Source organism: Octopus sinensis, linkage group LG11 (genome assembly GCF_006345805.1).
Source record: "Octopus sinensis linkage group LG11, ASM634580v1, whole genome shotgun sequence".
NCBI lineage: Eukaryota > Metazoa > Mollusca > Cephalopoda > Octopoda > Octopodidae > Octopus > Octopus sinensis.
Window position 1 is genome coordinate 24,522,202 of NC_043007.1, and position 24,893 is coordinate 24,547,094.

Sequence of the window (24,893 nt, forward strand, 5' to 3'; positions counted from 1 at the left end):
TCTCTCTCTCTCTATCACTCATTCGACTTGCAGGAAATAGCAGCCAAATCTCCCTTTAATTACAGACTATCGTTTCAAACAAAGAAGAATGTATTGGTTTACTTTTCGCGAAAAGACAGGGTGATCACGTTCGAAAAATCTTTCATCACAGTTGTGTTTAATCAGAGTTGACCTGGTCCCTAAACATACATACTATATAAACTGGCCCCTAAACAACATACTATATAAACTGAATAAATTCTAGACGATCTTAAAATGAAAGGAATCCGCAAATTTACCAAACAGACAGGTGGGGATGGGGGGAAAAGTTAAGCTTAAAGGAAGGAAAAAAAGATATTGAAGATACTTGGTCGATATAGAATGGAAAAGATTTAAATAAGAAATTATACAATATTAATATGATAATGAAAAGAAAAATTAGTTACTTACGTTCCCAGAGTTTCTTTAAATTCATAACGTTTTTTGATATCCGTATCTCTGTTATGTTTCTTGTCAGCTTCGTGTTTTCTACTGAACAGTGGCATGACAGAATTGGTAAATATCCACAAGAGTTGTTGATGGAAGAATTGGTTAGAATTAAAGCTATCAATATATATTTATATATATATATATATGTTTATATTTATATTTATTTATCTATTGATCTGATAATGTGCCGATCTATAAATGCAATCTAGAAAATTTATCTATCTGTCGATATATAGATGTGTATATTATATATGTATGTATTCATTTATGTTGATATGTGGAGAGATCATGTATGTATGTATATATATGTATAGTGTAAAATGTATGTATACAATATAGGCTGTGTGCGTATATATATATATATAGATATATATATGTAAATATATATATATAAATATATATATGTTTATATATGTATATGTATGTGAGTATATAATGTCAATGTATTTGTGTGTTTGTATGTATATATAAATGTATTTGTATGTGTATATAGGTGTATATGTATGTGTATATATATATATATATGTATATATGGTATGTGTGTGTATATGTGAATGACTATGTATGTGTTGTGTGTGTGTGTATATATATATATATATATTTATCAGTGGAAGTCAGATTTGTATAATGGTCACTAAAAAGGTAAATTATAACATCTACCGTTGATGTTGATATTTTCTATTGATATATATATATAACAAATAATGTGACACTGATTGATAAGAACGAAGATCGAATCGGTAAATTCCGGAGTCTGCTTATTCTGTTCTTCAGTTTTGCTGTTATTTCAGCCGTAATTTGTGTCTCAAATTGACACTTCACAATCTCGGTTTGTTGGTTCAATTCTATATCCTGTTGCTTATGGCCTTGTTGTTATTATATATTTTTGAATCTATTTTGGAAAAATTCTTGCGTAGTTTTCTATTTTTTTTTAAATAAAATCTCTCTGTTGTAAAATAATTTTCTTTCTTTCTTTGAGTTTCTGTATATTTTCCTATATATTTTCTTTCTCCTCGGCTTTCGTTTTATGAACTATGTATTTGTTATCGCTTTTTGGCTTTCCTGTTCATTCTGCTTAGAGTTTTATTTTTGCTGTTTTTTTTTGCTTTTAATTGTTTGTAGAATGAATTTCAAAGTTAATTAAGAGATAGAAAAGAACGATTAAATAAAAAAAAACAACCCCGAAAGAACTCCGGGCATTGAAAGTAAGAGAGAGAATTGAAGAGACAAAAGGAAAATTAGTTTTCCTTTAAACAAAATAAACCATGAGACAACATAATTGTGTGTATATCTGTGTACATGTATATAATGATATATATATATATAAGTGTATGGATGTACGTGTGTTTTAAATGAAATAACCACGCGACAAATGACACTAATGTATGTTTATATCTACTATATATATATAGTATATGTTTATATGTATTATATATGTCACAGTGTGTGTGTGTGTTTCTGTGTATGTGTGGTTGTATGTGTTTATAAAACTACTACAAAACTACGTTGCAATACTTTCTCTTCGGCTCTCTCATACACACACTGACTCGTATTATATACATACATATTATATACACACATACATACACTTCCACATTCTCTTTCTATCCTCTTATTGTCTCTCTCTCTCCCCCTCTCTTTCTCTCTCCCTCTCTTTCTCTCCCACGCGCATCAACCGATAGCAACTAACAAGTGTGTGTACAAGTGCGTGCATATATATACATATATATATATGTGTGTGAGTGTGTGTGACAGAGTATGTATACGGCTTTGTATGTATCTGTGAATACTTATGCTATCTATATATGTATATATGTATGTGTATAACGTATGCGTGTGTTTGTGTGTCAACAAACCTTCACCAAAGCCATACCGCGATCTTTGTAAGACTTTTCCTCTCTGTATGCCTGTCAGCCTGTCTTCAGTTCTCTCTACACAGTATTATGTATATACACGAATAGCATCTATATTATGTATACATTGCTAGCAGGACTAAACGCAGCAGCTAATAGGGTTACGTATCTTCTACAGGCACTGTCCACTACTAATTAAAGCCCTTGACTGCAAGGCGACCAGCCACTACTCGAGTAAAACAAACCGAAGGCCGCGCTACTAACACTACGTCTACTGCAATTCTACTGCACTTTGGCTGCACATCTACTGCTTGCCTCTTTCTGCTGAACATCTCTCTCTCTCTCTCTCTCTCTCTCACACACACACACACTTTTTCTTTCTTTCTTTCTCTATCTCTCTCTCTCTCTCCCTTATTCTTTCTTTCTTTTTCTCGCTCATACCTTTCTCGTTGACACACACACTCTCTCCCTTACACACTTTCTATCTTAAACACACTCTCCTTCTTACACATTTCCCCATTTCTACACCCATACCCATACCAATTCTCTTTCTCTTTTACACTTTCTTCCATACATTCACATTTTCCCTCACACGCACACATTCTCTCTCTCTCTCTCTTTCTTTCTCTTTCACATACTTTCTCCCTTAAACACATTATCAGACTTTCTCCCTTACCTACACCCATGCTCTTTCCCTCCCTCCCTTACGCATACAATCTGTCTCTCTTTCTCTGTCTGTCTCCCCCCTCCCTCTCTCAAACAGACACAATCTTTCACTCTCTTTCTCTTTCTTTCGCGCTCTCTCTCTCCCTCTTTCTTCCCCCATCTCTCCTCTGTTGATCAATCAACTATAGCAGCATTGTTCACCTGACACGAAAGGCTGCTTTTCAACTGCTCTTTCGCGATTCCACATCCCTACATCAGCTACGCGTTTGAAAGACACTGCTGCATCATTCAAGTGTCTGTCTTACACTCTACTGCACACGTTACACACACACAGAAGCAAACACGCACGCTCACACACAACACAATATATATATATATATATATATATACACACACACAATCTTACTCATTCATTGACAGTTCGAGAAAGAATTTTTCCTGCACACCTTCTTCTATCTCTCCACTGCACACTCGAGATATTGTTTGTATAGCACGGGTTTTGATCTCCTGCACTTTCTTGGCATATTGTGCTTTTTGATTGCATCTTCTCGATGCGACCATTCTATGAAGGCCATTTGCAGAAGGATGCATATGTTTTTCATTAATTCCTTCCTGCTAATATTGCATTTAATTAAACTGTGTATACATATGAACAGTGTGTTCCCTACCCAAGAAGAAGGATAACCACTTTTTGATATTGTTATGACCCTGCAAACCTCTCGCTATACTCTGCTAATTTCTCTCTTTCCCTCTGATCCTTCTACACTCTCCTACCCTGATGTAATCTCCAGGGATACAGGCATCCAGCAACAGGACCTCCATAATGCTATGATGGACCGTGAAGTCTGGCGTAGCATGGTAAATTCCATTGTCTCGATCACGGTCGAACAATGATGATGATCTACACTCTTCCCAAGCTAACCTCTCCCTATCACTTTCTCTAACCCTTACTTCCCCTGACAATCCTAACCCCACCTCTCTGACTATCCTAACCTTTTTCTCACCCTATTGTGTTACTTCAATGATCGGATCAGTCGCAAATAGCCACACCTTCATCTATCAGATTTTGAAGACTTACACCTCACATCGGTTATCTCTTGCTGTTTAGAACGCCTCCAAGACATTTGTCGTGTCGTGTAAGAGCACTTCCTAGCTATGTTGTTTACCTTTGCCAGTCTCTCATCTTTTGGTTGGAAGTTTTGCGTCAGCCAGGACTGATCGACGGTCAGTCAACTTTGATATACCCGAGAAATCACTTTATATCTAACACAGTTTATTATGCACATACTGGTTTTTTTCCTGTCGTTTCTAACAAAACACACTCCTACACAGATGGTACAACTCCTCGTTCCTATTTTAACCTTTGGCACATAAGTTTCATTCTACCACACAACCTATAAACACTTCGTATCAGAGCTGCAACGCTTCCACAACGATAACCTCTGAAAACATCCACCTCTGGATGCATTCTAATTGGTCAGATCGAATTACTGGAGGAGACCTTTTGATCAATTTCAAATTGTACTCCATCATCTTAAAAATGAGGACCCACTGGATGATGCAGCCCTGGATACACTCTGAAATAAAAGACTGTACGCTCATGGCTGGAATACCTATTTCTTTATTACCCACAAGGGGCTAAACACAGAGGGGACAAACAAGGATAGACATAGGTATTAAGTCGATTACATCGACCCCAGTGCGTAACTGGTACTTAATTTATCGACCCCGAAAGGATGAAAGGCAAAGTCGACCTCGGCGGAATTTGAATTCAGAACGTAACGGCAGACGAAATACTGCTAAGCATTTCGCCCGGCGTGCTAACGTTTCTGCCAGCTCGCCGCCTTAAATACCTTTTATGGCTGGAATACCTTTTATCATACATAGGTTTGCTTGATCAGGATTGACAAAACAGTAATATGAAAAGTTGGCCAGAGGCACACTCATTAAACACGTAAAAGAAACAGTGCTGCAGTACTATATCCACTTTAATCGCAAACAACACACCACTAAATTCCTCAAAATCACTCGTCACACTCCCCGAATTTCTGACCATCCCTCATAGTGAACTCATAAATTTCATGACAAAATCGACATGAAAGGTCTGAACAATAAACACTTTGTTCAAAAATTTATGCCCTCATATTGTTACCGTACTGGAATTTCCCCTTCATCCACATTTGTCATTCAGATATTGATCTGCAGGACTTAAACTGAACACCACTCAGTTTGTTTTCACCAAATGCTCTTCAATAATGATGGACATCACTTCATACCTTCTAACTAATTAATATAAAAGTCTACGGGCCGCAGGCGTGGACATGGTTAGGAGAATCGTCTTGTAACCTCGTAATTTAGGGTACCTTTGGCAAATGTCTTCTGTGTGGTACCTTAGGCAAATGTATTCTAGTCTTGTCCCGGGCCAATCAATACCTTGTTAGTAAATTTGGTAGACAGAAACTGTCTTACACACACACACACGTATAACTCATATACGACGACGAGTGTTCCAGCTGATCCGATCAACAGAACAGCCTGCTTGTAAAATTAACGTGCAAGTGGCTGAGCACACCACATACATGCGTGCCCTTAACGTAGTTCTCAGGGAGATCCAGTGTGGCTCAGATTGTGACAAGGCTGGCCCTTTGAACTACATTTTGACCAGCTGAGTGGACAAGAGCAACGAGAAATAGAATGTCTTCCAGAAGGATACAACGCCTTGCCGGGAATAGAACTCACGACTGTGAGCCGAATACCCTACTCCCTAAGCCATGCGCCTTACACACACACACATACCCATACTAACACAGACACGCACGCACATGTAAAAAGTGGAAACCGTGTAATATTCAAAGCTTTGAATAACATACACGTGTTTCAATAACACGACGAAATAATTACATATTAATAGAAGCATTATGTAATCATACATTTACCTCATCAGTGTCCCGCTATGATGACGAGCTGAAATGCATTGTTGCATAATGTTTTTACAATATTTACGTCACTATTTCAGTTTTTTGCTGAGGCGACTGTATATCCTGTTTTCTGCTTATTATTTCTTTTGGTATTTGGCTTTTATTCCACACTCTAGCCTATCCCAAGCTTGATGCTCCGCATTGTATTATATTTGATACTAGAGTGGATTTGGAATCTAATGCTGAGCCGGATTTTGGTTGGGTGTTGCATGTTACAATACCTCCTTTTGTGTGTGTATGTATGTCAGTGTTCAGTTTTATTTCAAGATTTCTTGCCAACAGAGAAATAGTCGGTTTCTAACCTAGATTGAAGGCTCCTTCATTGGAATTTCAACATCAAACAACAGGGTATTTTGGTTTGTTTGTTTGTATGTATGTATGTACAGATTTGTATGTATTCTCATGCATATAGTGGAAGCGCAATGGCCCAGTAGTTAGGGCAGCGGACTCGCGGTTTAGATTCCTAGACCGGGCACTGTGAGTGTTTATTAAGCGAAAACACCTAAAGCTCCACGAGGCTCCGGCGATCCCTACTGCACTCTTTCGCCACAACTTTCTCTCACTCTTTCTTCTGTTGGCCTGCTCGCTTAGCCAGCGGGGTGGAATCATTTGAAGGCTAAAACAATGCGAAGCGCATTGTGACCAGCGATGTGTAGCAACATCTGATAGCCTGGTCGGGCACGGTGATATATATATATATACACACACACAATTATGCGCTTTGACTACAGCATTAGAGCATTTTAGCTCTTATTTCTAGCAAAGTGTGTGTATATATATATATTATTTATTTCATGATTTGATTGAACGCTACGCATCCATTTCCAAGTAAGTTTATCTCTCTCTCTCAACGATCTATTCAACTCGTTATAGAGCATAGACACAGCAAAATTGCTTGAATGATACTGCCAGAAAATATACATATAGGTGTTCATGCAGTCGGTACTTAGAACAGGAAAACAAATACGTGTCATGACTTCTGCTGGAAGAAAGGAACAGACGTAAGATGTCAAGGCTACCTGCGAAATAAATTTCCTCTCCGCCGAGATCCAAATTCAACCGCATATCCCACTTTACTGGAGCGGGAAAGGTTCCTTTTTTTAAAGCTGATCATTGTACGTAATACATTCTACAACAACTAACCTGAATCTACGCTGGAGCCTACTTCGGATTATATATATTGAGTTAATAAAGCAGTTATGGCAGAGGAGTGAGAGATTTTTCAGGAAGGCGAGTTTTGTTATTTTCCTGCCATTATAGCGAAACACATGTAACTAATGATGGCCAGAGCTGAATACTCAAACGATGGATGAACTATACAACCACCAGAATCCGTGATGTGTTTATTTTGTCCATTGTATTATTTAGCAGATGAATAACGCTTCGCTATTATCATAAAGTTTGTTTATGGCGTTATTTCCACGAGTGAACACGCAAAACATGTTATATAATGGTATGCAAGATTCCTTAGTAAACCAAGAGAGACTTCATATTTACTATACCTACACAGCTAAACAATCATTCATTGATCACCGTGGTCCATTCGAGATATAACGGGATGGTTAATTGAAGAATTAAGCTGGTTTGTGTTCTAATATATGTGTGTGCAGATAAAGGAAGGACGAGAAAGCCAGGTATGATTAAATGCGACGATTTATTTAACCCATTAAAGAGCATTAACGCAGCAAAATTGTTGAATACATTTTGAATGATACTGTCAGAAAATATACATATTGGTGCTCATGCAGTCGGTACTTGATGATGTATCCGGTATAGAACAGGAAAACAGGAAAACGTGTCATGACTTCTACTGGAAGAAAGGAACAGACGTAATATGTCAAGGCTACCTGCGAAATAAATTTCCTCTCCACCGAGATCCGAATTCAACCGCACATCCCACCTCACTGGAGCGGGAAAGGTTCCTCTTTTTAAAGCTGATGGTAGGCTCCAGCGAACAGACATAAATCTGCCCGCGCTCGGCTGCTCTGTCACGTGATGAGATGATAGCCCGCGTATAGCTAGAAAAACTCGACCATCACGTGATCAGGTCATGTGACCACTTGTAGAAAACACAACGTATGAGCCAATATCTGGGTATTTAAAGGTAGGCGGGCAATCTGTGAACATATACTTGCAACAGATTAAAGAGTTATTGTTTACAAAGATATATCCGGGTCTTGGTGGTTTATCTGGAATTTATGTATGTTCTGTTTTTAATTATTTAAATTCTTCCTCTAAGGAAGGAGCTGGTTTCTAATAAAGATACAAAATTCCATCGCTGGGATGTTGATAACGAAAATGTCATATTTTAAACATGAGAAAAGTCTTGCACATTTTTACTGCTCCACTTACAGATAGTATTTGTAACGCACGAGCAGGTTGATTTTTTTCCCCCCGAAAATCCAAGCTTATCCAGCCAGTCACAAAATCAAGTGCACCAATTATTTGTATATATGTAACCTAGATATAGTACCTGGTGGTTTCGAAGTAGTTGTCCATAGCTATTCTCTTTTCGATTTTCAAAGAGATATTCACATCAGCTGGACAGCTGCTCTCTGTGACGTTACATACATTTTCTGTCTATCCCAAATAACAATATCCGGCCTGTTAATACTTACACTTGACAGATGTTTGCAATAATGTTCCACCAATATTCCTTGTGCTGATGTTTGTGTGACTAATCAATAAGAGGAGCATTCTTTATATGTATTCCAGTACGATCGCTTTTCCGGATGGCATTGTACGTTGTTTTCTGAGACAACGTCATGTCGAATAAGGAGGTAGTACCTTGCTGATATTTGGGGGCAGCAGCTAATCACGTGATGTTTCTCACAGAAATATGACATGATCTACATTTTCAGTTGCATCTTGGAACTGTAAGGACTTCACTGTCCCTTTTGTTTACTATGTATGTATGTATATATGTATGTGTTTATTGGACACCTTGCGGGATGAAAAACAAAACCCGTCAAAGGGCGGAGGAACTCTTGAGAGTCAACGGCCATCCAATAAATGTCTTAAGGATGTATCATGCGCGGGGACATAGAAATAATCGGACTGAATACCCGATCGCGCGGTTAAACCATTGGGAGTGAAGGACTCCTAGCCTTTGTTAGGGCATCCTTCTAGGAGAAGGTAACTCAGGTAACTGGGATAACTCCGACATAAAACTGCGGCTCAGTGGTTACCGATGATGTTGACTTGTTCTTCTTTTCGGATTATAGCTGCTGTTGCTTAGTGAGTGGGATTGACTCTGTGCACAGCCTTTCCTCACTTTAAAAAAAATCTTCTTGCACAGGCATTGCACAATAACAACATTGATTAAGCTTCATGCAATGGCCATACTCGATAACAAGAGGGCAGTCACCATGTATGTATGTATGCATTTGTACATAAATATGTATTGGGTTGTCCGGAAAATTCGTGCTGATTTATAGTAGACTTATTTTAGAACATGGTTGAGTCCATAAAATAGGATTCGACTACACCTCCATTTAGAGCACGGTTTAAGCTATCTTTTCGTGGAAGAAGGTTTACGTTCCTATAACCTGTGTTAATTTTGTAACCCTTTAAAATGGAAGATAAGAAAGTTCATTTTCGGCACTTGATGCTTTGGGAACCAGACAAAAATTGCTGCAGCTCAGCTGGGATGTGTTACCCCACCCTCCATATTCACCAGATATTGCTCCTTCGGATTTCCACTTATTCAGGTCTCTGCAGAATAGTCTTAATGGTAAAAATTTCAATTCCTTGGATGACATACAAAGATACCTTGATGAACTCTTTGCCATGAAAGCACCTCAATTCTGGGAAGAGGGTATTTTCAAGTTAAAAGAAAGATGGAGACGCATTGTGCAAAAAAATGGTTCATATTTGGTTGATTAAAAATGTAATGGCAAGTATTTATTGACCTTTTTCTTTCCTTTAAAAATCGGCACGAACTTTCCGGACAATCCAATATGTATTGTCCCATCGTCTCTTTTCCAATATCGGTAAAAACGAGATTCGTTTTAGTATACAGTTAGCAGTGAGTACATGCTACTCTCAATATCCAACGTGACAGAAATCCATATGAAGCATCCTCACCTGTTACTGTTGGACGATTTTCGCCTGCTACCGAAGTAATTTGTGTTTTTTAAACACACCACATTCATAAGAGATGCTATTTCCGGACGAATACCGCAGTAAATTTGCTTTTGTATTTATAGTGAGTGTGATAAACAAATGCTATACCTATACAAGAGTGTCCCCCCCCCCCATCTGACTTTGTTTCCTCATAACTTTTAGAAAAATTGATATTTTTTAATAAAATTTTCAACAAATACGCTTCAGATTTCAATTATATCGGAATTATTAGTGCGCAAGCGTGGCTGTGTGGAACCACATGGTTCCGGGTTCAGTCCCACTGCGTGGCACTTTGGGCAAGTGTCTTCTACTATAGCCTCGGGCCGACCAAAGCCTTTTGAGTGGACTTGGTAGTCGGAAACTGAAGGAAGCCTGTCGAATATATGTATGTGTATGTGCGTTTGTCCCCCCGTTATCGCTTGATAACCGATGGTGATGTGTTTATGTCACCGTAACTTAGAAGTTCGGCAAAAAAGAGGTCGTCAGAATAAGTACTAGGCTTGCAAAGAATAAGTCCTGGGTCGATTTCTTAACAGAGGCGCCGTCAACATTGGACGTGCAGGTGTAGAGAACCATTTAAAAAGTCCGTTTTCAACGCCTTGCTCTAGAAATATTCCGGCTTCTCCAGCGTAAATTGGTAACTGGTTTATTTCTCCAATAATTAATAAGAGAAACGCCTTTTAGCGTTATCCTGAACAGATCTTTAAAAATAACATCTACACCATGTGGAATCTCGCTAACACGATTATGGCTGAAACTAACACCACCACAAATGAAATTAACGCCACAGTAGATGAAACTAACAAAGTTACCACTGATGAAAACAGAGCCACAACCCTTTCATTACCAACCTGGCTGAAACCGGCTCTGGTTCTGTAGTACAAATGTCTTGTTTTCATAATATCTGAATTAAAATCTTCCACCAAACCTTAGTCACAATTTACGTTCCTAACACTAGCTTGATGATAACTAAGTTATTTTACTAAATTCTTTGTTGTATTTAAAATTAATTCAAAGAAACACAGAACATCTCAACAGAGATACGGTAACAAAAGGGGTAAGTTATTTAAGAAGTCGTAAGTACTCATCTCACTTTACTTGGACTCAACGACTAAACCAAGATTTACTTCGGTGTTATGAAAAAGTCCGAGATGACCCTTCAGTCGGATACATGAAGCGGTTACAACAATACGGGGATGAAGTTCATCCCAATTTAAATACCTTCACGGTGAAACAGCTCCGACAACAAGCATCTTTTGTAAAAAAAAAAAAAAAAGTCGAATGGTCCTCGTTCCTCCTAAAACACTGAGAATTGGCCAAAATCAGCTAGAATCGGTGTAAAAAATAATATAAACAAACTACCGCTCTTGCTATCGCTAAATTCGTGTGTTTCCAATTTTAGCTGACTTAGCAGTGAAGACTCCGGAATATATCCTACTCAAAAACATTTTAAAATTATAATTCGCAAAAAATTTTGCTACTTTCTCGAAGCTTTCATTGAGCAACAGATTATTCCCAACAAGAATGAGAAAAGATCTGATCTATCTAATGCTTAAAATTATCAACGATGTCGCTGGAGATCACATGAATCATGTAATATTAATTACTGAAAACTCACCTTCTCCTTGTCTCGAAGTCTTTGGTTCTAGACCTTCTAAGGTCTAGCTACTGACCACACAAGACACAGCCAGTTCCAGTGACAACGCCAGACGCCCAGGTTTCAACACAGCATTGTTCGTGAATTCTTTCACCATGGTTCAACAGCAAAGATACAACCTGTGCACCAGACGACAACATCCGTCCAACAGCATTACGGCAATCTCTTTCTTCGTCACTACTATCTTCTTAACGACGTCAACAACATCTCTACGTACACAGCTTAACCAGCAACACTGCACGAGTTCTAACACAACACTGTTTGTGAATTACTTCACCATGGCTAACAGCAAATACAACCTACGAGAACTCCTGTACAAGTGACCTAGGCAGCAACATTACAGTCACAACTTCGTACGACATGTACTGCAACAGGCTCTGCATCATCGCCACAACTTCTTGATACAGTATTTCAATTACTGTGTACAATTGACTACGAACTGGTATTTCTCGTTCTTGTGTCTACGAACATTCGTCTAACTTCTCATTATAGACTCTTTCCCTGTCTTCATTGTTGTTCTTATATGTACTTAACGCACACGCATACATTCATGCCTATACGCACATACACTTTGTTCTCATGACGGCCTGTCTATTATTCTGTATACCTGACGCACACGCAGACACAAGTTAACATATCAGTAAATCTTCTCTCAAACATTCGACTCTGTTGTGTCTCTCTTTTCCACCTGGCACATTATATGTATTATTCCAGCCCTCTGAACGGAGTCGTTATTAGATAGGCGCAGGAGTGGCTGTGTGGTAAGTAGCTTGCTAACCAACCACATGGTTCCGGGTTCAGTCCCACTGCGTAGCATCTTGGGCAAGTGTCTTCTGCTATAGCCTCGTATGTGTCCCTCTAGCATTGCTTGACAACCGATGCTGGTGTGTTTACATCCCCGTCACTTAGCGGTTCTCAAAAGAGACCGATAGAATAAGTACTGGGCTTACAAAGAATAAGCTCGACTAAAGGCGGTGCAGCATGGCTGCAGTCAAATGACTGAAACAAGTAAAAGAGAGTAAAGAGATATGTCTATCCACTGGGAGTCCACTATCAGGTATATAAGGAGAGTCTTCCTGCTATTTCTTTAGTGAGGTGAGTTGCACGGTCGAGTTCGGATCTCGGCAGAGAAGTTTATTTCACAGGCAGCCTCCTTATCCTTTGACGCGTAACGTCTGTTCCTGTCCTCCAGCAGAAGTCATGTTACGTATTTGCTTTCCTGTTCTACACCACACATATCACGTACCAACTGCATGAGAAGTCATGGTGCATTTGCTGACAGTATATTTTAAGATATATCAAGGCGGCGAGCTGGCAGAAACGTTAGCACGCCGGGCGAAATGCATAGCCGTATTTCATCTGCCGTTACGTTCTGAGTTCAAATTCCGCCGAAGTCGACTTTGCTTTTCATCGTTTCGGGGTTGATAAATTAAGTACCAGTGACGCACTGGGTTCAATGTAATCGACTTAATCCGTTTGTCTGTCCTTGTTTGTTCCCTCTGTGTTTAGCCCCTTGTGGGTAGTAAAGAAATAAGTACATAGGTGCAGGAGTGGCTGTGTGGTAAGTAGCTTGCTAACCAACCACGTGGTTCTGGGTTCAGTCCCACTGCGTGGCATCTTGGGCAAGTGTCTTCTGCTATAGCCCCGGGCCGACCAATGCCTTGTGAGTGGATTTGGTAGACGGAAACTGAAAGAAGCCTGTCGTATATATGTATATATATATATGTGTGTTTGTCTCCCTAGCATTGCTTGACAATCGATGCTGGTGTGTTTACGTCCCCGTCACTTAGCGGTTCGGCAAAGAGGCCGATAGAATAAGTACTGGGCTTACAAAGAATAAGTCCCGGGGTCGATTTGCTCGACTAAAGGCGGTGCTCCAGCATGGCCGCAGTCAAAATGACTGAAACAAGTAAAAGAGTAAAAGAGAAAGAGAAAGAGAGTATATTTTAAGATATATATGAACAGCTTTGCCGTGTTTAATTCTCTTTAACGGGTTGAATAAACCATCGCATTTGATTCTTCTGGCTTTCTGCTTCTACTTTTACCTACACGTACATGTAAATTGGAACTCAAACCAGCTTTATCCCACAACGCAATCAATCCCATTAAAAATGAATATTTTTAAGCCTGGGATTTACTCTATCATTATCCTTTGCCGAACCGCTAACTTACGAGGACATAAACACACCAATACCGATTGTCAAGTGGTGGTGGGCACAAATAGACACCAAGACACAAACACACACATATATATCGTCAGTAGTTCATATATCCGAAAAAGAAGCATACTATAAAACATTAGAGCAGTAGTATATTTAGAAGTTTGTTTGCTATAGCTGCTCTGAAAGTCTCTGACCGGGTATAACAAACAACCTTATATATAAAAATAAATCTTGAAATTAAATGGTTTTGATTTACTGTCAGGTGATTTTTGGCCAACCCTGTGTGTATGTATATATATATATATATTATATTGAGGGTACTACTATTCGTAGATACCACACGCTAAGAGGGACCAATGCGGTCAAAACTACTAAAATAAACAAAATTTTACCGAATGCAAAACTTCAAAGCAAATCATTTAAAAAAAGAATTTAGCTACATATCACATGTGATTTCGCAATTAATGCAGAATATGCATTCTATGTTCATCAGTGCAACAAACTCAAGATATATAAGAAAAAACATAACGTTACAAGCTCGATAGCCAACCGTAGAATTCGTCGTAGCATGTACGAATGTTTATCTTTACATATCTATGAAAATAATAAATATTTTCAAAGTGGAAACATTTACGGATTTTTTCTCTTATGAGGTTTTTCGCGCTAACTACTGATAATTTCTTATAAAGATTTTATCCTCAATTGTAAATATATATATATATATATATATATATATATATGGGGCAGCTGAAGAAGGGGAATGTTCCTTGTGTTGTATGTCTTGTACTCTGTTTTTACGTTGTTTGAAAAGTCCGTTTCCATGTTTTTGTTTTCGTTTCTCGTTGTGTTCTACGTTTTTTTTTTTTTTTTGGTGTCCTGTACCCATATATGCATGTATATATACATATAGATGTAGGTATGTACATATATGTATGTATGTATGCATATGTTTTATTTATTAATTTATATATATATATATATATATATATCACTTTGACCGACCAGTCCGTCAGACGTCCATTTGACACCGCTGGGATATCAAAAAGGAGATCTCACGGAGAGTAAGGGCCGGATGGAAGGCGTTCAATGGCATATTATATATATATATATATATATATATATATATATATATATATATATATATATATATATATATATATATATATATATACGCATACAATGGGCTTCTTTCACCTTCCTTCTACCAAATCCACTCTCGTGGCTTTATTCGGCCCAAGGCTATAGTAGAAGACACTTGTCCAAGGTAGCACGCTGTGGGACTGAACCCGGAGCCATGCAGTTAGGAAGCAAGCTTCTTACCACACAGTCACGTCTGCTCCTTTACAAAGAATATTTGCCGTTCATTAAGAACTTCAGCATAATTTGAAAAGAGTTGAGGATGGAATCGAAATTATACGATGTAAAGTTTTCTCTCAAAACCACTGAGATCATTGACTCGCATATCAATTATTTCGACATAAACACACGTACCTGGCCCCTACTACAAGCATCACTGACCTAGAATCTTTAGAATTGAGCCTCGTAGATTTGATATACAATATCTTGAAAAGATCCTATCTATTTACAAAAGTGGAGGCGCAATGGCCCAGTGGTTAGGGCAGCGGACTCGCGGTCATAGGATCGCGGTTTCGATTCCCAGACTGGGCGTTGTGAGTGTTTATTGAGCGAAAACACCTAAAAGTTCCACGAGGCTCCGGCAGGGGACGGTGGTGATCCCTGCTGTACTCTTTCACCACAACTTTCTCTCACTCTTACTTCCTGTTTCTGTTGTACCTGTATTCCAAGGGGCCGGCCTTTTCACTCTCCTTGTCACGCTGAATATCCCCGAGAACTACGTTAAGGGTGCACGTGTCTGTGGAGTGCTCAGCCACTTACACGTTAATTTCACGAGCAGGCTGTTCCGTTGATTCGGATCAACCGGAACCCTCGTCGTCGTAACCGACGGAGTGCTTCCCCATTTACAAAAGTGCCAACACTTTCCAAATCAAAGGTATCTCTGAATTAAGAATACTTGGACATGACCCGTTGTTTATGTCTGGAATAAATAATACTTTGCTTCCAAGAAAGAATTAGGTAAAAGACAAAAGGCGCAGGAGTGGCCGTGTGGTAAGTAGCTTGTTTACTAACCACATGGTTCCGGGTTCAGTCCCACTGTGTGGCACCTTGGGCAAGTGTCCTCTACTATAGCCTCGGGCCGACCAGAGCCTTGTGAGTGGATTTGGTAGACGGAAACTGAAAGAAGCCCGTCGTATATATGTATATATATATATATATATATATATATATATATATATATATATATATATATATATGTGTGTGTGCGTGTGTGTTTGTGTGTCTGTGTTTGTCCCCCTAGCATCGCTTGACAACCGATGCTGGTGTGTTTATGTCCCCGTCACTTAGCGGTTCGGCAAAAAGAGACCGATAGAATAAGAAACTGGGCTTACAAAGAATAAGTCCCGGGGGTCGATTTGCTCGACTAAAGGCGGTGCTCCAGCATGGCCGCAGTCAAATGACTGAAACAAGTAAAAGAAAAAAAAAGAAAGAATACTGAAATAAAAGAATTATTTAACAGATCAAAGTACATGTGTTTTTAAGATCATCTCCTTTTCATTGAGCACATTGCTATCCTTTGATGTATTGTCTTTAAAGAGTGAACTTAGTTTGAGAAGCTGTTGATTAAAAAAAAAAAAAAAAGACTTCGAGAATATAATCATTGAACTATTTTCTTCTGAAATGAGTGAATGGAGAAAAGTGAAGTAGACAGTGCTTATTGGTTGTCTAGGTTACTTGTGCATGGGGTGAGAGCTCGAGGTAAAAATGGTGACAGACATATATATATATATATATATGTATATATACATATATACCGGAGTAAACACATAAATGTGAAACAAGGTGGAAAAAAAGAGTACTCAAATACCAGTGGTAGAGTAATATGCTTTATTTAAAGCAGCAGAAAATTCAACAAAACCTGTTACTCTGAGTTCACGTTGCCGTTCATCGGACAGTTTTTGCAAAAACTGTCCGATGAACGGCAACGTGAAACTCAGAGTAACAGGTTTTGTTGAATTTTCTGCTGCTTTAAATAAAGTATATACATATATATATATAATATATATATATATATATATATATATATATATATGCATAGATAGATACATATACAGAGAGAGAGAAAGAAAGATCTTGTAAAAGAATGGCTTATTACAACATTGGAAGAAAAATGTGTTTGTCCATTCATTCATTCTGTCTCTCTGTCTTTCCGTATGTATAATTGTATGCATTACAGATAAACACGTACGTTTCTCAACACGACAATTAAAAACATTTTTTGTTAGATTATAAAGCAAACGCTTTCCAAAATATTAATTTTTAATTGTTGTATCTTAATAAGTTAACTAAATGTCATTAGCGATCCAGATGAGAAATGTTTGTGTGCATACACGCACACAGTTAGACAGACATATATTTGCGTATGTGAGGGCGCGTGGCTTAGTGGTTAGGGCATTCGGCTCATGATCGTAAGGTTGTGAGTTCGATTCCCGGCGACGCGTTGTGTCCTTGAGCAAGACACTTTATTTCACGTTGCTCCAGTCCACTCAGCTGGCAAAAATGAGTTGTACTTGTATTTCAAAGGGTCAGCCTTGTCACTCTCTGTGTCACGCTGATTATCCCCGAGAACTACGTTAAGGGTACACGTGTCTGTGGAATGCTCAGCCATTTGCACGTTAATTTCACGAGCAAGCTGTTCCGTTGATCGTATCAGCTGGGACCCTCGTCGTCGTAACCGGCGGAGTCTTTTATTTGCGTATACGTATGCACGTGCCATGCGTACAAAGAAAACATACAAAGAGAGAGAGAGAGAGAGAGAGAGGAGAGAGAGAGAGAGGAACAGAACTTTTGATCGAATGCCCATAGTGTGGCGAAATAAGGCGGCGAGCTGGCAGAATCGTTAGCACGCCGGGCGAAATGCGTAGTCGTATTTCGTCTGCCGTTGCGCACTGAGTTCAAATTCCGCCGAGGTCGACTTTGCCTTTCATTTAATTGTATATATTTTAATTGTCTGTTTATTCATACGTTTCGTCTCATCCGATACCCTGATCCCAACGTTTGTTTTGTCTGTCCCCTCTATTTCTCAACCTTATGGTGAATAAAGAAATTCTCTCTCTCCTTACTTACTTACTTTCCTTCCTTCCTTCCTTGCTTCCATACATACATACATGTGGAGGCGCAATGGCCCAGTGGTTAGGGCAGCGGACTCGCGGTTTCGATTCCCAGACCGGGCGTTGTGAGTGTTTATTGAGCGAAAACACCTAAAGCTCCACGAGGCTCCGGCAGGGATGGTGGTGATCCCTGCTGTACTCTTTCACTACAACTTTCTCTCACTCTTACTTCCTGTTTCTGTTGTACCTATATTTCAAAGGGCCGGCCTTGTCACTCTCTGAATCTCCTCGAGAACTACGTTAAGGGTACATGTGTCTGTGGAATGCTCAGCCACTTGCACGTTAATTCCACGAGCAGGCTGTTCCGTTGATCGTATCAGCTGGGACCCTCATCGTCGTAACCGACGGAGTGCTCCTAAGTAAGTAACATACATAGAGATAGAGATGGGAGGTCTTGCGAACAAAATCGCAAGTTATGTTACAGAGGGACAGATTTCACAAAATTTATAATAATTATTAGGAAATATCACACTCTCAGCTGAATCGGAAACGTCTACGAAAGAAAAAGACACCTATACCAATCAATACCTTAATAAGAATACCACTCCGAACTATAACAAAGACTAGCTCACACACTTCCATGTATATTAAATTCTGCAAGCGAACTTATAGCCCATAAACTTAAACTAGACAATAGATTACAATGTTTAGCTAAACGTTTAGGGTATGTAACACTCAAAGATCATACACAAAATTGTCTCTCAGCCTAAAAGCGAGTTAATCGATCGTGAAAACCAAGATTAGATTACTCAGTAGGGAAATATTAAATAATATTAACTGTAAGACGAGGGTAATAACCAACCTCTAACAACGGTATAACAGGAGCTGGTTTAACAATAGACAATAAAACTGGCTCCAAACTTCCCAGTTCAACATAATCGAATCTTATCCCTTCATTTCAAAATACTACTTACCAGCGCCTTAGAATTTTGTAAGATAGTTAACGACATAGATGGCCATTCCCACTCTATCTCTCTCTTTCTCTCCTTACACCTCATCTTCTGCTTCAAATGTAACTAGTAGAAGACAACAAAGGATTCGTTTGAAGGAAAAGTACTTCGTATTGAAGTTGACAGATGATCCTATAACATACGTCCTCCATTGCTTTTCCCATCGGTTGCAATCAACACTTGCTGATTTTTCCATATCAATGGAAATCGGAGTGAATTGATCGTTATGATGACGGACAGCCAACTTGGCTTTCCTCACACAACGCACAAGTTTAATATAAATCTATAGGCGTAGGCGTGGATGTGTGGTTATTATGTGTGTGGATGTGGCAGGGATTCGAACCTTAATTGCTAGATACTCGATTAGACACCACAAGTGAGCCACCACAGTTTCACGTGACGATCAGCGCGAAGCTGTGGCGTGATATGGCTTGCTCGGTTGTTCTAGAATTTACCCTTTTGCCGCCCCATATAAACCGATTTGCGCCTAATTCATTAGGAAGAATGCTGAGAGCAGTCGACCGACTCACACATCTCGTCTCTTGCTAGGCAGGTGTCTACTCTGGCATTCGAATAGACAACTTCGGCGGACTTTTGTGCAGACAGACCAATTCTGAACACTCACACAATGTCTTGTTAGTAGCTGCTTTGGCCGCGGCGCGGTCTTTCTTTTCTCCCAGTCGGCAGACGTTATTCTTTCTTTTTTTTTTCTTTTACTTGTTTCAGTCATTTGACTGCGGCCATGCTGGAGCACCGCCTTTAGTCGAGCAAATCGACCCCAGTACTTATTCTATAGGTCTCTTTTTGCCGAACCGCTAAGTGACGGGGACGTAAACACACCAGCATCGGTTGTCAAGCAATGCTAGGGGGACAAACACACAAACATACATATATACATATATACGACGGGCTTCTTTCAGTTTCCGTCTACCAAATCCACTCACAAGGCATTGGTCGGTCCGGGGCTATAGCAGAAGACACTTGCCCAAGATGCCCCACAGTGGGACTGAACCCCCGGAACCATGTGGTTGGTTAGCAAGCTACTTACCACACAGCATCCAACACCAAATATATTATGCCCGGCAACAAATATTAAAGCTAAATGTTTGAGTTTGCTTTAGTTACTTAATTATTCTGCACGCAGCTTTTCTCCAACAAAGAAAAATCCAGCAACGATACGATGTTTGCAACACGAGCGACAAACCACCGCACGCACAACTCATACACACACGTCTCCGCGTGTATCTTTGTCCTATATATATCGTTTGGGAATTGATGTTGATTTGCTTAAATCACCGTAATTTAGTTGTCCGGCAAAAGACCACGATAGAACAAGCATCAGACTTTAAAATAAATACGTAAAACATAGGTTGTGGAGTCGATTTGTTAGAAAAAAAATGTGCGCTCGTAAAATTCACACGATCCAGTAACCTGACTTCCACACCCGGCCTTCAAAAAACAAAAGTGTAATAGGTGTAAAATAATGTGTACTAATTTCGTTTTTGTATTTGGTTTGCAAGATTCTTTATGTGAATTCGTGTGCTGGAACATATTTTATTGTGTCTGGGGAGAGTCATTCAACACAACCACCGGTCTGATTTCCACTCATTAACTTATTTATTTGTGTACTAAACGAATATGGAAAAAAAAATGCGCGCTGACGAACGGTGATGGGGAGAGGACTCTTAAAATTCACACGATCCAGTAACCTGACTTCCACACCCGACCACCAAAACAAAAAGTGTAATAGGTGTAAAAACTGTGTACGAATTTTGTTTTCATATTTTGTTTGCAAGATTCTTTATGTGAATTCGTGTGTTGGAACATATTTTATTGTGTCTGGGGAGAGTCATTCTGGTGCCTTACTACTTAACACAACCACCGGTCTGATTTGCACTCATTAACTTATTTTGTGTACTTGATGAATATGAAAAAAAAAATGCGCGCCAACGAAGGGGTGGGTGGGGAGAGGACACGGAAAATTCACAGGATCCGAAAACCCAACTTTAACATCCGGTCACAAAAATGAAGGGGGGGGTATGTGTAAAACAATGTCTAGTAAACGAATATGAAGAAAAAATGCATGCTGACGAACGGGATGGGGAAAGAGGACTTGGAAAATTCACCCGATCCGATTTTTCCCCTCATAACTTTCAGGAAAATGGGTGTGTGATAAGAAGCTTGCTTCTCAACCGCATGGTTCCGGGTTCAGTCCCGCTGCGTGGCACCTTGGGTAAATGTCTTCTACTATAGCCTCGGGAAGACCAATGCGTCCTGGGCATGTGCCCTGCTGAAGGACATATTCTACTGTTTGTATTGTTATATCCAGGCGCGGTCCCAGGAATTTTTCGAAATGAAGGCACAAGTTCAGGAGGGAATACAATTCAAGGAGAAGAGGGCGTAATAACATTATTTAGGGCACATTTCTTTTCTTGAGTGGAGAGCGTGCCCCCCCCCCATTTGGATCCGCCCCTGATACTTATATAGTTTCCGCAAACAGGAAGTGACCCTCGATAGTATTATTGAGTCAACGATTTATAGAAGTTGCCCATAACGTTCAACCTAAAAATCCCCCGTAAGATACGATATAAAAAGTGACTGTTAACGTTCCAAGTAACCTCCAAGGCATCATCATTCTGTCCTCCACACTTTATGGAATGTGAGGATTGCTTTCCCCGTACAAATACTTATTAATCAGTGGAGCGCTATACACACATGTGGAGGCGCAATGGCCCAGTGGTTAGGGCAGCCGACTCGCGGTTTCGATTCCCAGACCGGGCGTTGTGAGTGTTTATTGAGCGAAAACACCTAAAAGCTCCACGAGGCTCCGGCAGGGGACGGTGGTGATCCCTGCTGTACTCTTTCACCACAACTTTCTCTCACTCTTACTTCCTGTTTCTGTTGTACCTGTATTTCAAGGGGCCGGCCTTTTCACTCTCCTTGTCACGCTGAATATCCCCGAGAACTACGTTAAGGGTGCACGTGTCTGTGGAGTGCTCAGCCACTTACACGTTAATTTCACGAGCAGGCTGTTCCGTTGATTCGGATCAATCGGAACCCTCATCGTCGTAACCGACGGAGTGCTTCCATCCACTCTTGATGCCAGACACCTTAAGATTACATTTTATCGAAAACTGATTCTCTGTGTGGAATAAAGTCTTCTTTATAAACGAATGTCACACCGACGTCCTACCTCTGCAAATATCATAACCGCAGCACATATCTGGATAATAGCAAAGAGAGTAAATGGAGGGAGAAAGAAGTCATCTTTACGAAGGAACACATTGCTGACTTCCCATCTCTACAAATATCGTAACCTCAGTACATGTCTAGATAACAACAAAAAGGGCAATTCTTCTGAACAAGGATAAATGTCTTCTCACAAAAAAACAAAAAGGCAAGCTCTCCTGTTGATAATTTTAAGTGCAGCTGTCAGGAAACAAACCATTAAAGCGACGTGCTTATTTTGTGATCTTTGCTAGGTTTTGCAGAACTTACTTGTACTTGTGAGGGCATTCACCCAGGGTGGGTTGAGCTGGCTTCTTTTCTGTTCCTAACGGCATCATGAACCATTGCGGCCCACGCTCGAAAGGTCCTGTGTGAGGTCATTGGAGATAGCGAGCCATTCGCGTTTCTATCTGCACAGACTGACCACCTGCGGACCTGAGAGGTCCTCCTTTATCGTCGTTGCCCAGGTCTTCGGCTGCCCGCCCGCCCGTGCGTTTGCGCCAGCTGGGAAGTGGAGGTGGGAGGAGGACATCTCGAATCAGCTCACCCTCTGGACACCGGGCCGCATGACCGAACCACCTTAAGCGTCGTTGTAGAAGCACCGAAGGGAGGGTTTTGCAGAACAACTTCGTCTCGGATCTCCCTCAGCTCAGACACAATCTACAGCATTTCTTTTTCCCTCCTGGCTTATCTTCGTTTTTGTTATCAGGTCGTTGTCGTTTCCTTCTGGTGCACACTGGCTCAATTTCCGATATTATGACTGCCGCTTTGTCCAAAAGTGAGCCCACTTCACTCTTCTCTATCTCAAGTAGGATGCTTATTAAACCTTCCCAACTTAAGTACCAATACATATTGTGGAGGCGCAATGGCCCAGTGGTTAGGGCAGCGGACTCTTGGTTTCGATTCCCAGATCGGGCGTTGTGAGTGTTTATTGAGCGAAAACACCTAAAGCTCCACGAGGCTCCGGCAGGGGACGGTGGTGATCCCTGCTATACTCTTTCACCACAACTTTCTCTCACTCTTTCTTCCTGTTTCTGTTGTACCTGTATTTCAAAGGGCCGGCCTTGTCACTCTCTGTGTCATGCTGAATATCCCCGAGAACTACGTTAAGGGTACACGTGTCTGTGGAGTGCTCAGCCACTTACACGTTAATTTCACGAGCAGGCTGTTCCGTTGGTCGGATCAACCGGAACCCTCATCGTCGTAACTGACGGAGTGCTTCCATCCACCAATACATACAAATGTGACGAAAGTACATAATGTCGTGCAGCTGTGTCAAATGGTCGTTTTCTCGGACCACTGAACAGATGTTTCTGTTACATAAGTTAATGCCTGAAAGACCGACCCCAACTGCAGAGCTTCTGTATGGGCACAGTCTACCCTGTAGAATACTTGGAAATGATCCAGTTTATTAAGAACCCAACTAATGTCAGATCTGGTCCTTATCATCTCTGAATTTGAAGTTTTCCCGAATACTTATCTCTCTTTACTCTTTTACTTGTTTCATTCATTTGACTGCGGCCATGCTGGAGCACCGCCTTTAGTCGAGCAAATCGACCCTAGGACTTATTCTTTGGAAGCCTAGTACTTATTCTATCGGTCTCTTTTGCCGAACCGCCAAGTTACGGGGACGTAAACACACCAGCATCGGTTGTCAAGCGATGTTGGGGGGACAACTACAGACACACAAACACACACATATATACACGACGGGCTTCTTTCAGTTTCCGTCCACCAAATCCACTCACAAGGCTTTGGTCGGCCCAAAGCTATAGTAGAAGACACTTGCCCAAGGTGCCACGCAGTGGGACTGAACCCGGAACCATGTGGTTGGTAAGCAAGCTAAAAAACAAAAGAAGATCAAAGTCAAATGCTGACCACTTTGCGAAGAACTTCTGCTGGAATCACTTTTTATGGCCCAGAAGTACTTTCACTTCTTCCCCTTAGTTCGTTCCATTTCCCAACAATTCATTCCTTTCTCCTCGCTTCTATACACAAATGACTGGAAATGTCCTGTCGGCTGCCAGTTAAGGTAAATATCAACTTAGACGGGCGCGAACAAGTCTGGCAACCAGACAGACTCGTTTTTATCTAACAGATAGTAAACAATTGTGTAGAGAAACCATAGTTACTTGTTGTTTGTTTTTATATATGAACGGCCTACTTATTCTACCTGTATGAACCTGTTTAGCATTTTGGCTACTCTCTTTGTCATATTATGTACATTTTGTATATCTCTGTTTCTGCATACGTACGTTTGTGTATGTGTGTGTTTGAGTTTACATAGCCGTGAATTAGTATGTGCTTGTTAATATATTTAATTAACTAATAGCTTAATATGTGGGAGACGCAATGGCCCAGTGGTTAGGGCAGCGGACTCGCGGTTTCGATTCCCAGACCGGGCGTTGTGAGTGTTTATTGAGCGAAAACACCTAAAGCCCCACGAGGCTCCGGCAGGGATGGTGGTGATCCCTGCTGTACTCTTTCACCACAACTTTCTCTCACTCTTACTTCCTGTTTCTGTTGTACCTGTATTTCAAGGGGCCGGCCTTGTCACTC

General features: G+C 40.3%; 1 protein-coding gene across 1 annotated transcript in view; it reads right to left on the bottom strand.

Moving 5' to 3' along the window:
• The window catches only part of LOC115217463 (calcium/calmodulin-dependent protein kinase type 1), a 254,820-nt gene extending 254,028 nt beyond the window's left edge, over positions 1-792 (bottom strand). The window contains exon 1 of the mRNA XM_029787169.2: positions 430-792. Within this exon, the coding sequence (XP_029643029.1) occupies positions 430-524 (95 nt within the window). The 5' untranslated portion in view covers positions 525-792. The remainder of the gene's footprint in view (positions 1-429) is intronic.
• Between the last annotated feature and the right edge of the window lie 24,101 nt (positions 793-24,893).